Raw genomic sequence first — 16,777 nt, 5'->3', positions numbered from 1 at the left:
ACAAGCCTCTAGTAGGTAGGGTATGGGGTGCTGCTAAGCACCCTAAAATGTCCAGGACAGCCCCGACAAGGAAGAATGAACCCCCTAAAAATGCCAGTAATGCAAAAGTTGAGAAATCCTGGTCCACAGGAAGTGAAAGCTTCAAATCTGGAGTTGAAGGAAGTAGGAACGGAGGGAGATGAGAACTTTCGCGCAGTAAGCATGCACTTTCTGCAGCAAAAGACTTGAGAGAAGATTAACCACAATGAGAGTGCATGGAAAAGAAAGAGAAGCAGGTGGCTGACAAAATCCTAGGCAATGCCATCACCTAATTAACTGAGTTCTTTGGGGTGAGGTGATGTCAAAAACACTTTCATATTCATTTTTTTTAAGGAAACCCTACCCTGAACTCACAACCCCAAGATCAAGAGTCGCATGCTATACTGAGTAAGCCAGGCAGGCACCCTCAAACCCTTTTATATTTAAAACACAGCGTCATGGGGCGCTCCGGTGGCTCAGTCGGTTAAACGTCATGATCTCACAGTCCATGAATTCGAGCCCTGCGTCAGGCTCCGTGCTGACAGCTCAAAGCCTGGGGCCTGCTTCAGATTCTGTGTCTTCCTCTCTCTCTCTGTCTCTCTCTCTGTCTCTCTGTCTCTCTCTCTCTCTCTCTGTTCCTCCCCTGTTCATGCTCTGTCTCTGTCTCTCAAAAATAATAAATAAATGTTAAAAATATTTAATAAATAAAATGCAATATCCTGATGCCTGTTTTCATCAAGAAGATAGATAGGAATGAAATGGGGGATCATGGAGCAGATCAGTTATGAACATCCCAAAAAATTCAGCATTGAAGATCCATCCCAGTCTGTAGCAGGGAAACAATGTATGTGGTCTGCCAATTTGTTATAACTTAGTCCCATAACCACATGACTGTACACAAGAAAGTTAAGAAGAGAATTGGAGGAGGAGGAGGAAGGCAGGGGGAAGAGGAGGAAGAGACGGATGAAAAGAAAAGAAAGAAAAAAGAAACAAAGGAAAACAAAGAAAAGGGGTGGCAAGGGGAAAATGGCAAGATAAGAGAAACAAGGGGAAGGAAGGGAGGGGAAGGAGAAGGGTAGAGACAACGCTAAGAGACTGACAGGATACGGAGTAAATGCAGGTCTACCCCGGTCCACAATAATTCTGTGAAACTGTAAAATGGGAATACATTCCACCTATAGCAAAATCTGCTTCTTGAACAGGGTAATCACTATTTTTCAAAAGATACATAGCGCAAAATGACAGAAGAGTAACCAACACTCGTACAATTCTCCAGGACTTCAATAAATTGTGCTGCAACTCTGCTCCAGAAGGCTGAATGAGGGTAGGGAAGCCTCGAGCGGGACAGGCGATGGGGAGGTGGTGTCAATGCTCCAAAGCAAAGGAATGTGGAAGGATGCATCACAGGCAACCCTGGAGTGCTGACCAGAGACAAAGGAAGTCTGCAAGAAACAGAAGATGGTCCTTTCCCATTCAAACCGTTATGTGGCCCGCATATACAGGTAGGCTTGGAAACCAACCAAAGGAGACATCACTGGCCATGAAAGAGGACGAAGCACATGAACACAGGAGAGAGGTGGTATGAGTGTTGAGCCAGATACACCTTTAATTCCAATCTTGGCTCCACCATTAGCTAGTTTGATGCTGTTTGCAAGTAGCAGAATGGCTCTGAAACTTAGCTCCTTTCTGGTAAGCTTCCCGAGCGTGCTGTCATGATCAAATGGCATCGCGTATGTAAAGCACTGAAATTGGAGTTAGACATTATTCTACAGCAGCTACCACTGATGGAGGGACTCCCCTTCCATCAGTGGTAGCTGCTGTAGAATAATGTCTAACTCCAATTTCTCTAAGCAATGACAAAAAAACAGACCAATAGGACCCACGTTCTAAGTCAACCCAAAATAGAACATGTTAAATAAGGTAACACATTTGAAAACTGAAATCTTCGCTTTTGAAAACGAGCAAGTAACTTTTATAAATTCACAGCAGTGAGAGTGGCCTTTGGAATGCTGGTCAAATTTCCTCTTTTAAGTGATTGAAAACTCAGAAGGAAATGAAAGGTTATTGTAGTTTGGATGTATGTGGGCCAAAAGAAACTTTAATTAAAAGGAGGCTATTTATTTCAATTTTTTAAATGTATGTAACACGAGATTAAGGTGGAGTTAGAAAATTCTAATTCATAATGAAGTTATATAGATGTGCGTATGTACACACACATACTTATGTGTATATACATACATACATTTTATATGTATATGTATGCACACAAATTATATATGTACGTATTAGAAACAACAGAGCTCCTCTGAGGATGCTATTACTGATGTGTAGCATCATCTAAAAGATGTTAGCCTAGAGATATCTAGCAGAAAGTTGTCCTTAGCTTTCTGTGAACCTGACTAGGCTACATCTCCCAAATTCATCCCTTTGTAAAGAAAACATATTGGATAAAGTTCTCGAGTGCTTCGTGGAATACTGAATAAAAGAGCTTCAGGAATAAAGGATGTGCTTCCCCCAAGCTCCATCCAGGCCACTTACCTGTCCAGGAGCAAGTTGGGAGCAAATAGGAGCTTCCCTGGATGCTCCATGGAGCGCCAGACAAGTCCAATCATCAGGATCTCTAGCCAGGCACATTCCAGAAGGTGAACCTGATCGTGGAGGCTCAAATCAACAAAGCCTAGAACAAGACAAGGAAAACCCTGCTGACTTAAACTGAAAAGTCATTATTAGTGAAATGAGAAAATCAAGGATTTGAGCTCGTGAGGTCTATTTTCTAGTAGTATGACATGTAATGGAAGCACACTTGATAGGAAAGTCAAGGTTTTTTTCGAACCTAGTATATCAATGAACTCTAATGTAACATTAACTTTCTTAGTGCCTTAGCGTCACATCTATAGACATGTACTACCTTGTACAACCCTCTTAGCTTTCTATAAAGTTCTGTACTTAAATAAAACTGATATCTTAGACATCTTTTTTTCACTTAGACATTTCTAATAGCCCTATGTGATTACTGCATTTCATTTCTGACTCAGTTGAAGATATTTAGGTACAAGAAATTTAAACAACTTGCCTAAACCAAACAGGCATTGGAACACAGGCAGGACCAAAATCACTACATTTCTATTTCTTTGCTTCACTACTAAGCCATGCTCTTTTCTTTTTTTTTTAACACCATGTAAAAGGAAGACTAATGAAATAGCGTGTGTAAATAAATAACGTGAGGGAGAATGAGTCAGAGGAATAAAGGTGACATTATAATTACTTCTGGTAATAAATACTAATGTGCCCTTGTTTTCTAAAGGCTTTAATGGGAGATTAAAGCTTTTCCTAATCATCACTGACAATAATGGTGGATGCCTAATGATAACACCAACAACAACAAAGAGGAGGAGGGGGAGAAGGGGAAAAGGGGGAGGAGGAGGAGGAGGAAGAGAAAGAGAAGGAGGAAAAGGAGAAGGAGCAGGACGAGGAGGAGGAGGAGGAGGAGGAGGAGGGAGAGGAGGAGAAGAAAAAGAAGACCAATTTATTGTGCCATGACTATGGTTTTGAAGCCATGCTAACTATTTCCTGAATAATTTTTTAAATCTTTATTAATACAATAACTCTAAGAGGTAGAATGCCTCTGATGGGAATGCCCTTTTACAGATAAGAAAGCAGATGTTCAGAGAGCTTATATCTTTGTTAAGATCAGAGATGGGACTATAATCTCCAGAAGCTGTGCCCTTGATTACAACTGATACTACCTCTTATGAGCTGCAATTAATTATAGAATTTGGATCAAATAATTAAATAAACTCAACCACACAAATCAAGATCCACCAGAGTGACAGGCATTAAATGAACAAAATGACCATAAATCTTGCTGCCTCCCAAACCAGCTCCCAGACCTCTTGCCCTGAGGTATCACATCAGGCTATTTCCTTCCTCTCTCCCTCTGCCTTCATCCCTTTGTTCTCACTCATCCATGAGACTGGCTCTAGAAACCCCTTTTCTGGTGTCCTCTTATTTATTTTTTCTCACTATTATTACACTGTTGTTAGTTATATATTGTTATGTTTATTAAACAGCCAAAACATAAGTTTATTTACGTAAGCAGTCAAGGATGGATGGTTTGCCAACTGGATGTTTTCTCTTGGGTGTCTTGGAGCGATCACAGGATCAGCATTAAACAAGTAGCTCATTTCTGATGCATGGAAGAACCACCCTTACCGCTAAATAGGTGACAATCCACAGAGAGAAACCCCAACTAGAGAAAGACCTCAGAGTCTATGCCTCCTCCGAGCCATCGTTCCATAATCAAGCCTCACCAATTCTATCTTTGAAGTAACACTAAAATTCTTCCTCTCTTTTCTATATTTCCAATGTTACTATTTTAATTTAATTCCTAAGAGTCTCTCACCTTTCTGTCTGACTTTTGTAACTTAACATAAGTTATTTTGAGACTTACCCATGGTCTTGCATGTATGACTAGTTGATTCTTTTTATTGCTGAGTAGTATTCCATCGTATGGATATACATGATAAATAAAAATACAATGTACGTATCCTTTCATTGGACTTTTGGGTTGTTTCCAGCTTGGGGTTATTACAAATAAAGCTTTTATGAGTAGTCTATGTACTACTTTCTTGTATGAACATAGGCTTTCATTCTTCTTGGGTAAAGATTTAAGAGTACAATGGCTGGATCATACAGATCTACAGGTATATGTTTCACTTTCTAAGAAATTGTCAAACTGTCCATTTTCGCTTCCAATCAGCAACAGATAAGAACACAGTTGTTCCATATCCCCCCTCATACTTGGTATAGTCAGTCTTCTTAATCATAGACACTCTAGTAGATGTACAGAAGTATCATAGTGGCTCTGTGGCTGTAATTTGCATTTCCCTAATAACTAACGATGTTGAGCATCTTTTCATGTGCTTCTAGTAGATCATTACCATACATGATATTCATGGTAATTATGCATATATCTGTAAATCCTGCTAGACTGTGTATTCATTAGGAGAACCAGATGCATGATCCTATCAAATTCTGCTTTTTAACGTCCAAATTTATTGCACCTTTTCCAACATCAATCAACCATGCCACGGCCCACAACAGGGTAGACTTTACCAGAGCAGGTGTCTTCCCATTGGAAAGAGTGGGTTTCAGCACTCTTACAGCAGGGCCTGCAACTGGAGAGAAAGTGGGTAGCTTTGTTCATTACACAAACAAAGAACAAAACTAAAAGATGAAAAAACAGTGTGTTTCAGAAAAAAAAACTTCTGAAAAGAAAAAGGAACAGGTATGTCTACAACCTGCAGCCATATACCCCCGGAGTGCACTGGGTCAAAATGGGCTACCTTAGTTCTGGAAGAAACACAGCCTGAGGTGACGGGAAATGTTTCTTTTTCTCAGTACCCAAAGTCTGATGGGATAAACCGACTCCAGTGGGCAGTACTTAAAAGGAAAGCTCTCAAGGAAGTTTTAATTCCCTAAGATTTTACCCCAATCTTTTGGGTGAAGCCTCATAATAGCAATGCAAATGACACTGTAAATTAAACTCACTTTCAGAAATGTTGACATTCGAAAGTGATGTCATTTTTCATGACATTCACTGTTTTATATGGGGAAAAATACAACCATGTGATAATGTCACCCATGATGACACCTACACCACATTATCCGGTAACCTCCACAAACCTCAAAAAATCCCACAGGATGAGATTTGGGAGTATCTTGGGAGAGAACTGCAGCTGGCCACAAAACCATTCGATTTTGGAAAACCAGAGGAGTGTTCTCTGGTAGCAACCTTACATATTAAGCTGAATCATACTTTTTAATTCTCACTTCAAAAATTCAGTGCTACTTAAGTCTGACAGTTTTAGTGGTCTTTTGGGAACCTCAGAAGCTCACCATAGCCATTTGTACCACACAAGTCTGGCGATTATGAAATCTGTCTGAAGTATGCCTGTTAGTAATAGTTTTCAGTCCAAGCTCAGCAGAACTGCTGGGGCCTTCTCTTGAGATGATGCAGACCTCTCAAAAAGAAACAGTCTATTTAATTATCTTTCCCAGCTGTGCATATTGCCCGTGGACAAGGGTTATTGTATCTCTTGCACAGTATCCTCTGCAAGTTCCTGGGGCAGGGGCGGGGGTGAGGGTGCAGAGAAGCCTATCAATCGACCTTCTCGATGAACGTGAAGGCTACTGAAGACTGTCCATTAAAGACTCTCAATTCATAACCAATGGAGAAAAATAATGTACTCAATCCCAAACAAAATTATATTGTCTATGCATAGACATCAAGTTTCAACCCTCGGTTATTTTCCGTATAAACAAGAAGGATGATCTAATGTGCCATTTTAGGTGGATCTGCTATAAAAATCTAGAGGCATTCAACAAAGCCTTCCTTGAGCACCTGAAAGTGATGGAAGTATGAAGATGGAAGGGAGCAGCATCTATGCGATATGAATAGAGGCATCAGTGACAGGTCTTAGGACAGGTGACACGGTGAGAGATGATTCACCCCCCATCACTTGGGGACTTCCATCTTAGTGACAGTGGGCAGTGACAAGGCGCCCTGGGCCTGTGAATTCCACGCGACTGCAACAGAAAGCATAGCTAAAAAGTAATAACAATGGATTGCTGAGACCAAAGGAAATCAGATGCAAGGAAATCTCATTTTATAAATTAAATTTTTTTCATGTTTACTTATTTATTTTTGAGAGAGAGAGAGTGCACAAGCAGGGGAGAGGCAGAGAGAGAGGGAGACAGAGAATCTCAAGCAGGCTCTGCACTGTCAGCCAGGAGCCCAAAGCAAGGCTCAAACTCATGAACCATGAGATCATGACCTGAGCCGAGACCAAGAGTCAGACGCTTAACCAACCAAGGCACCTGGGAGCTCCTATAAAATAAAATTAAGAAAAAGAAGCAAACATGGGTCTGTTTCTCTAGCCTGCATTCACAGGCCTAGTAATAAAGTATCTGGAGATTGGGTTATACTGGAAACAGACAGAAATGCCTCAACTCCTACTTTCCACCCACTATGTGGACAGGGACCTAACGAAGTTGAGGGAGGTCTCTTTTATGAAGAAATAGCCTCCCTGTCCATACAACAAGTCCATTATCTCCAGCTTCATCACCACGTAAAGACATTCCTGCCTAACTAAGAAAGATTTTTAAACTTTCAAGATTTTTAAGGAGCTCATGACATGTCCTCCTCCTTCCCTTGGGCCTCATGAGATCCTAAACCCTCTTCCCCACTCTGCTGGGAACTGCTGGGCAAGTTACTTAATTTGCCTTGACACACAGGAGATCTTCACCCTCCCTTACGGGGTATGACAAGGCTCTTAGAAATCACGTTGAAAAGTGTGCTGAGATCCTTAGGCAAAATGACTGATATAATATGAATGCTTGTAAAGTTCCTCACTGCGGTGGAGTAAAAGGTAAATCACAGTGGCTCTTCAGTACAGGCATGAGAAAAAATAAGCACTACAGTAATTATATTTCCTATTTCCATGGGATAAATCTATAGAGATGCAAAGTGAGGTAGAAACCCTGTGGAAGAAAAAAGGCAACTTCTCCATGGCTGCATTACCTACAAAACCAGAAGCCAGGTGGTTGGTTCCCTTAGTAAATCCACTGGAAAAAAATAGTTTCCTGACCTTCAGAAAAAATGAATCATGTTCTCAGTCATATGATGACCCCAATGTTCTCCAAAATGTCACTTATGAAATTGCCTATTGTATTTTTTTTGTATTGCTTTAACTCAATGGAAAAAGATTTAAATAATTCATCTTTTCCTCTGGATGCCAAAGATTCAGTGAAGAAGAAGAAGAGGAAGAAGAAGAAGAAGAAGAAGAAGAAGAAGAAGAAGAAGAAGAAAGAGGAGAAGGAGGAGGAGGAGGAAGAAGAAGAAGAAAGAGAAGGAGGAGCCGAAGAGGAGGAGGATAAGGAGAGGAAGTAGAAGGAGGGGGAGGGGGGTGGAGGGAGGGGGGAGAGGGAGAGGGAGAGGGAGGAGGAGAAGAACGGGACATGAGACTGTAGCATAAAGACAGCTACAAGCTCAACAAAATTTGGGATTTCTGGGAGAAAGCCTATAGAACAGATAATACCACAAGAACCTAGATCCCAGTTCAAATGCTAAGCAGTCTTCATGCCCTCCATTTTGTAATTTTTTCTCTTTTTCTCCAGAAAATGGAAACTTGATGCCATACTATGGACATGTACCTCCATGGTATGACCTCCAGCCTCCAAATCAAATTTTGGATTCTCTTTTTATGCAGTCTCATTATAGAGAGACCCATTAAAACTGTCATTCCCATTCTATGACCCTTTAAGCTGTATCCAGTAACACACAAGCACTGAAAAATTGTTTTTTAGGAAACGAGCATAACCCACTTAAATACTGTCATGCACCACTCCTACTAAATTTATGCCACTGTGACAAAGTAAAATAAATGGCAATAGGTTATCATCATTTAGAAATACTGAATCACAACGCAAGAGCATGGGTCTCCCCACCCCCCCCCCCCCAGCAAGCCCTACATCACCACATTTGTGTGTATTCCAGCTTTCCTCCGCTATAATAAAGACAAGTGTGCATAGGCCACCTTCTAGCACAATTCCACTTATCCGATCAGTGGAGTAGCATGCAATCACCATACCAATAGACATCCACCTTGCCAACACCAAGCTGACACTTTCTTGAGGCCACAACAGCTCTTGATCCTCAGGCATGATTATGGGGTATTTCCAAGTCACCTCCCAACGTGGAACTTTTGACTGGAAGGTATACTCCCTACCCCATCCTCCCAACAGAATGAGGAGGAGAGAAGTAATGAAAAGAGTATGAGTCGAAAAGTCAAGTGGACCTGGCTTGAAATTCGTCTGTGGCTCACGGCCAGTTACTTAAGATCTCTGAAAGTTCTTGCCATCTGTAAAATGCAGATGGACCGACCTACCACTCTGGGTTATTGTAGAAATTAAAGAGTTGGCAGATGTCCCAGAGTAGTGGAGCTGCTACTCAGTGAATATTCGTTCCCCTTCCTATTCATCCCAACAGGCCTGAACTTTTTCCCAACAGAAGGGAACATGACTTATGCAAAGCACCAATATTAAAATATTTTAGATTTAGAGCTTCAAGCTTAAATCGGGCACTGTGTGTTTGCCCTAAGTCATGTTGTTTTCTGTTTATATTTTTCTTTTTATTTATATACAAAAATAACCTAATAAAAAGGATAAAAGGCTTCCTGGACATCAAACAGCTCTTACAAAACAACATTTTCATGATTTAAAAGTGGAGGGAACAAGAGCATGTGGATTGTATTTCTCTTAAAGTACATATGTGAAAAAATGCAAGAAGAAAGCACGTTTGGGGTTTTATTACGCACAAAGCATTTCAAGATGTTTAGCAAATCCGGAACGCAGCTGTATTTGTACACCCCCAATATAAATGGTCAATGGTTTTCTACTGAACTCGGAAGACATGCACACTGTGTTTGCTGCTCCTTATTTGCCTTGAGAGAGAATGAAACTTGCCCTGTGGTGGCTATACCCGCCTTGGGAAATAAAGCAGTCTTGGGGCCACACTAAGCAATAAAAACCAGTGGTACATGAAGAACTGAATGTGACAAATATTGTAAAAATATGTCACATTTAGCATAATGGACAGCCAATGAGGGCAGAGACTGGAAAATTCAGGGCAGAGTTTTAAAAGTAAACACAAGTGGTGCTGTTTACAATCAATGGTGTAGATCTCGAATGCCCCTTATTAAGATAAGCATATGTTGAAAACTACAGATGATGAGGTCATGATATCTATATCAATCCACAAACTTTCCAATCTTGACCTCTACAGCCTGACAAGGGCACCATGTTTTGACACAATATAATGAAGACATTTTTTACATCATTACCAATTCAACTGATGTTGGGCTTTGACTACCATCTCCCACACTACATTTAAGGAACTGCACTCCTTATAACACTCCCTTTGAAAAATTATTAGGCTTACCCATGGAAGTGTATTCAGATTCCAAAATTTTCTAGCCATTTTTTTTCCCTGCTCTCCATGCTTCTAGGTGTGTATTTGTGTGTGTGATATATTGCAGCTATATTTTACCTACCTACAAATATTTGATTATTTTTGAACATCAACACATAGGATATGAAAAGGTAAAAAGGCAATTATAGAACTTCTCTGATTAGAAAGAAAAGTAGAGCTATATTGAAAAGCACCTTAGTGTCTTAAGGTTTAGGATTATGTATTGTCACGCATGTAAAATAATTACAATACAAAGAAGGAAATTATTCTTGACCTTAAATAGGAACCTCATAAAATATTTCCCTTAACCTTTATTTAGCAATTTCATTGATAAGACACTTGAAATGGCCAGATACATATTTCCTTATTTTTCTGAGGCTGGATATATCTTAATTGTGATCCTAGCAAGTATACACTGTGAAATGGTGAATAATTTCTGTTTAAACCTTATGTTCTCGTTTTTGAATATGTCATTGCATCTTTGGTAAAGGGGTGCATGAAGCTATTGGATTGTATCCCTCATGCATTCATTTACTTGGAAAATTTCTCTCTAAAGTTAATAATAGGAAAAGGATTTTCTCCCCTAAAGGACTGATGCGTTTGTTTTGCTGGTAACTAAGAACAACAGAACTTACTACAAACTGCACGAAGCCCTACTGTCAGGAATCCCAGATATTAACACAGTATTCAAAGGCAATAACAATTTTACCTGTTCTCTGGGAAAATTACTGTCTTACTCCTACTTTTTCTGACCTTGCTTTTGACTGTACTATTGAATTATAAGGCCCTTCATATCAGGCTTTGCCAAATGGATAGAGGAATAAATCATTAAAAAATATATGCTTGTTTTCACACAGACATAATGATCCCTCCCCCTTTTTTTCTCCATTTAATAGTAAACACGTTATGTGATGACAGATGAGGAAGTGGTTTGTGAGGAGAAGAGAATTAATCTCCCAACTATATCTGACTCCAAAAAGAAAAATAAGTCAAAACTTTCAGATATAAGATCAGACGTGGGGATCAAAAAGAAATGTCCCTCACAGAAAACAAAGCAGATGGCGACTCTACCTTGTTACCAACCCCCATCTGTATTACACTCAGAGCCTTAGTTTATGAAGAGATGGTTGTCATGACAATAAGCATTTGAGAAGAGTTCTGGAGAATCTGATGGATTTAAGAGTGTCTCCTAGCTTCCCAATTTTTGAAACACACACAAAAAAAACCCATCCCCCCCCCCCCCATCCACCAAATAGGCAATTCTATTACTTCTTGTCTTGGCTATAATTATTCTCTCTTGCCAGTATACATTTTTGTATTCTCTCATGTCAAAATCCTCCTTGGAAGGACAGGAAAGCTCTTTACTCTGATACAGTACAGCTTGAAGGTAAACTAGTCTTTTATTTTTATTCAGCAAGGGCAACTGTATTAACTACAGCTTAATTTTTTTTTTCCCCCTTACAAGCTCAGAAAAAAAATCAATTTCGGCTTAAATGGAAAGGGGGGGAGGGAAAGTAAAAGAAATTACTTTCCAGTTTCTGAGAGTAGATTGCAAACTAAAGAAGGAAAAAAATTAATAAACTATAAAGTAAAGTACTTAAGCCTGTCCTTTGACGTGCTCAGCAAAAGCACAGGAAGGCCAGCACTGAGGAGCGGTGCTGGGTTCGCTCATAAAGAGCATGGACTGGCTATGTTTGAAAAGTCAACAAGCACTTGTACCTTGGAACATACATTTTTTTCCTGTCTACCTAGAAGCAGACCTACAGAAGCATTTCAAATCCTATTGTCATCAGTCTGAGTTTTCCGGATAACTATGCTCCCGGGAAACACTACAAATGTCAACACAAAGACGGAGAGGGAAGGAGTCAATTCTTTTTAAGCAAGTCCCTCAAACAAATGGACAATGATGATTCCCTCCTACCTCCACCCTGCCTAAGCCCCTCAACGAAACCCAAACTGATGATTATCTTACAGTTTTAAGGACTGTATTCTGACATTCACACACACACACACACACACACACACACACACAAGCACTTGCTAGAGGAATACCTGTTATTGCCAATGACCCAGAGACGTCTATTTCTGGAATGAATTAGGAGCACAAAATAGGCTATTCTCTCATTGTTACACTTAAATTCAGAATGTTAAAATCAGAGTCTTACAAGGCAAAAACTCCAAAAAGTAACACAAATGCTGAGTATCAAGTCACAGAACAATACTGCCTCTGAGAAACTGGAGGCCAAGGTACAGGACCTCATATGAAGGCAGCCCCCAGTCTGAGGTCAGTGAGGACCTGAGAGTCTCACAAACATACGGGGCATATATTTAGAAAAGTTTGCTTCTGGGGCACCTGGGTGGCTCAGTTAAGCATCCGACTTCAGCTCAGGCCATGATTTCTCGGTTTGTGGATTCGAGCCCCACGTCAAGCTCTGTGCTGACAGCTCAGAGCCTGGAGCCTGCTTCGGATTCTGTGTCTCCCTCTCTCCCTGACCCTCCCCGACTTGTCCACTCTCTCTCTCTCTCTCTCAAAAATAAATTTTTTAAGTTAAAAAAATTTTTTAAATAGAAAAAAGTTTGCTTCCTCCCTTCCAGTCTCCCCAAAGCTTCCTACGTCTCACATTCTTTCCATTAACCTGCATAAATTTCGGCCCCAGAGAGAACAAAAAATAAAGGAGATAATATAAAAACAGGGAGGGGGACAAAACAGAAGAGACCATAAATATGGAGAAAAAACTGAGGGTTATGGGGGGGGTTGTGGGGGGGTGGGATAAATGGGTAAGGGGCGCTAAGGAATCTACTCCCAAAATCATTGTTGCACTATAAGCTAACTAATTTGGATGTAAATTAAAAAAATAAAATAAAACATAAAATAAAGAAAGAAAGAAAGAAAGAAAGAAAGAAAGAAAGAAAGAAAGTTTTTTCAGCCTCTTCCATCCCAGATCTGAAGTCAGTCAACACTGACCTTATTCACACCATTGTAGAGAAAGACCATAAAGAAATTAGAAAGTCAGAGACTATTTTCCTTTAAGTCATGGTAAACCCTTTTTATAAGCACAGCAGATCTGGCCAGACAATTAAATAACCATGCTAAAAATAAAGTGGGTAGCTAGGAGAACCTATAAGAGAGATTTTCTAAATGCTAATTACTTTCAAAGCAAGAACTATTTCATTTCTTATTAGTTCAACATGGCCCTTGGTGTGGCACTTGGTCTCATTAATAGCATTGACTTCCCAAGGATTTTAACAGGAACTACAACTCTATTTCCTAATAAAAATAAATAGTAACTGTATTAGTCTGGTAGTGCTGCTATAACAAGATACCACAAACCAGGTAGCTTAGTAAGAAACAGAAATCAGGGAACAACAGTCCTGGAAGCCAGGAGTCTGAAATCAGAGTGCCATCAGGGCCACGCTTTCTCCAAAGATACTAAGGGAGAATCCATTCTGTGCCCTTCCCTTAGCTTCTGGTGTTGCTGACAATCCTTGGCATTCCTTGGCTTATAGATGTGTTATTCGAATCTCTGCCTCCATCATCATATGATGTTCTCTGCGTGTCTTTGTATCTCTTCTCTTTTTACAAGGATACCGGTGATACTGGGTTAGGGCCCACGCTAATTGAGTATGACCTCGTTTTAACTTGATCTCAAAATACTTTCAATAGTAAGAATTCAGAAATGAGCTCTTAATCATTCCCACCTGGGGTGATGCAACACTTCTACTTTCTCATACTAGGGGATGAGCTTCAGCAGATCACCTATGTTCCTCTTCTCTAATCCAAAAGGAGTTCTGAGGGGAGATGGGTTCTCAGCTCCAAAAAGCGTCCCGCGCCTGGAGGTCTGAGCTGGCGTCCTCCCTTCCCACTGGCCTTGTGAAGGTGCACTGAAGTGGCAAATGCAGCCTTGCCTTAGCGACAATGTCACCTCATGTCTCCCAGCAGACCTTGCACCAGCTTCCTCTTTGGTGGGGGCAGGGAGAGGGGGAAGCCGAATGTGGCTGAGCTGTCCTGAGGGGTGCCACCCTTGAGATGGCCATACCCTCCCCTACGGGAAATGAGCAGAGCCACTGGGACAATTTTTTCTCACAAAGCCGGCAAGCAAGGTGACAGCCTGGAATAAAATTTGAGGAAAATAAAACTCAAAATTACTTTGTGTATTTCGTGTTTTGGGACCTAAAAAGAATGCTGAACAGAATTATTTTTTTGCTTCTTAAACAGAAGTTTTCTATATTTTTATAAATAAAAATTGAAGAGAATATCCATAATTTTGGATTAGTCAGATTTCTAATCTATATTACTGTCATAAAACCAAAGGGAAGAATTTTATCTACTATCTATATCTGTCTATCTTTCTATCATCTATCTACCTATCATTTATCTATCTATCTATCTATCTATCTGGCCTTTCTCTTCTACCACCTATGAAGCAGTTAGGAAACTCTCCAGGGAACAATGGCCTAAAATTCCTGAGCACACTATCAATAGCTCTTAGTGTTGTGCTCAGCTTCTCAAATCAGCTTCCAATCCAGAAAGAGGAATTAAGCCAGAATTGGAGATGGGCATGGAGGTGGTTCTTTTGGTTCATAGAAATTGTGCTTATCAGTATGAACCTGTCTTACATTTAGCAGTGAAAATAAACCCTGTCGTCAAGATCATAAAGTATCTTGTTCTAAGTATTTCAGACCGCAGATAAGAAAATCTTAAGATCACTAACAAACCAAAACAATACCCTTCCCAAACCAACAACACATATATCAACTTAGAAGCAAGGTTTATGAATAGTTAGCAAAGCAGAGTAGATATCTTTTCTTGGATACAAGGACATACAGATGCCATCACTGAAATGACATATATTCTCATTCTCTCTCATGATGACAAGAATAGTGAAGGTCCGAGAAGAGAATGGGCTTAATCCAGGAAGTCACTGAGTGGGTTCCGGTTTCCTCAGACAATGCTAGAGGGAAGAAAAGCATGAGCAGAATTACCACTTTCCTGGAAGACCTAATTATGTAAAGAGAAAAATTCTGTTGGCTACCTCCTTAGAGTTTCATGTTCCTCAATAGGATTTTTAACATTTCAAACGTAGAATGAGATGGTATGAAGATGTGTGTGTGTGTGATGGGAGGGTTGATGGGCTTTGCTGAGACCACATTTGCCACTTACTAGGTATGTGACCTTGGGTGAATTATTTCATCGCTGGTGCCTAGCACAGTGCCTCTCTTGATGCGTGCTCCGTGAATATTTTGTGAATGAATGAATTATTCTGGACTTCACAGTTACTTCATCTACCAATGGGAATGATAACAATATCCCTGCAGTACATTATGATGACAACTAAAAAGTATACAAAGAACCTATCATATTGCCTGGAAAATTCTGGGAGCCTACAAATAAATGATACCTGCACTGCCTTAGTTCCTTCTTGTCTTTTTTTAAAAGATTTTATTTTTTTTAAGGATTTTTTAAATAATCTCTATGTCCAATGTAGGGCTTGAACTCACAACCCTGAGATCAAGAGTTGCATGCTTTATAAACTTAGCCACTTACATGCCCCACTTTAGTTCCTTTTTAATAATAAAAGTGCCAAATATTATGCACATGATGAATTTTCCTCCCATACCCTGACCATGAGTTTCACCATCTACAATGCAGAGCTTCAAATACAGTTATGACAGAGTTCTCAAATATCTTTGTTCAATTTGGAAGTCTTTTCTCAGAGTAAGATTCTAAAAGCATGAAGTAAAATATTTAAAGTTCACAAACTGAAATCCAGTTTTTTTAAAAAACTCGGTGTTTCCATGGATGCCAAGTTAAGAACTCCTCACTGGGGAAGGACAGAAGTCAATGACTTCACTGGTGATCAAGGGCTGCTAGTATTTTCATGCACATCACATTACAAGGACCCCCTTGCCCTTTCCCCCACTTTTCTTGGAATGCTCTCATAAAACTATTGAAAAGCAAAAAGAATATTACTATTTGGAATACTGTCTGGACAAGAAGATCTGGGGGGGGGGGGTGGGTAAGGTTGTAATACAGACCAAGTAAAACAACTGCTATTTAAGAGCATACACAGGAGTTGGCCTTACTGACTCACTTTCAATGACTCACTTCATAAGCTATTAAAGGAAATTATTAATATCCTTACTTAACTGAAGAATGTCTGTGGAAATTCATCAGGATTCGAAGACTGAAGGTAAATGGCAAGTCTTAAGGCGATTATTCATTTAATGACTTATAAAATGACTTTGCCATATCAAAAAACCCATTTTATTTCTTTTAAGAGATAGCAAAATCTGTTAATAAGTAGTTATACATGAAATGGACAGGTAAAACCTCAAAAATACATACTTCTCATCTTTGATGTCTCTCGTAAATATTAGTCAGATGTGTGAGGTTTTCTCTGGTGCCTGAACATAAATGGCCAGCTGAGGACTGGCCATGAGGACCAGAACACCCACCATGTCATTAGCTTCGACAAGACCATTATGAGGGGTGGTCATAATGGATAAAGAACTGTCTACCCAGTCCACATTGAATAACTTCCATGTATTCTGTCCAAGGCATCTTAGATACTAATAAAGGTCAAATTTTAGGACTAGAAATTGATAGCAAAGCCAGATCATCTCAAAGGCATACAGCTGTGTGAAAGGACTGTGCTTCGGATAGAATGAGAATGTGAAGAATACCTAAATTTCTGAATGGGAGCTGACAGAAAGAAAACAGATCTTACT

At 39.9% G+C, this 16,777-nt stretch overlaps 1 protein-coding gene across 1 annotated transcript in view; it reads right to left on the bottom strand.

Moving 5' to 3' along the window:
* The window catches only part of ESR1 (estrogen receptor 1), a 440,842-nt gene that overhangs the window by 70,463 nt on the left and 353,602 nt on the right, over window positions 1–16,777 (bottom strand). The window contains exon 8 of the mRNA XM_042940090.1: window positions 2,557–2,695. Within this exon, the coding sequence (XP_042796024.1) occupies window positions 2,557–2,695 (139 nt within the window). The remainder of the gene's footprint in view (window positions 1–2,556; window positions 2,696–16,777) is intronic.

This window comes from Panthera leo, chromosome B2 (genome assembly GCF_018350215.1).
Source record: "Panthera leo isolate Ple1 chromosome B2, P.leo_Ple1_pat1.1, whole genome shotgun sequence".
NCBI classification, from domain to species: Eukaryota; Metazoa; Chordata; class Mammalia; order Carnivora; family Felidae; genus Panthera; species Panthera leo.
The sequence above is the reverse complement of the archived record's forward strand: the minus strand, read 5'-3'. Positions and strand labels throughout refer to the sequence as shown.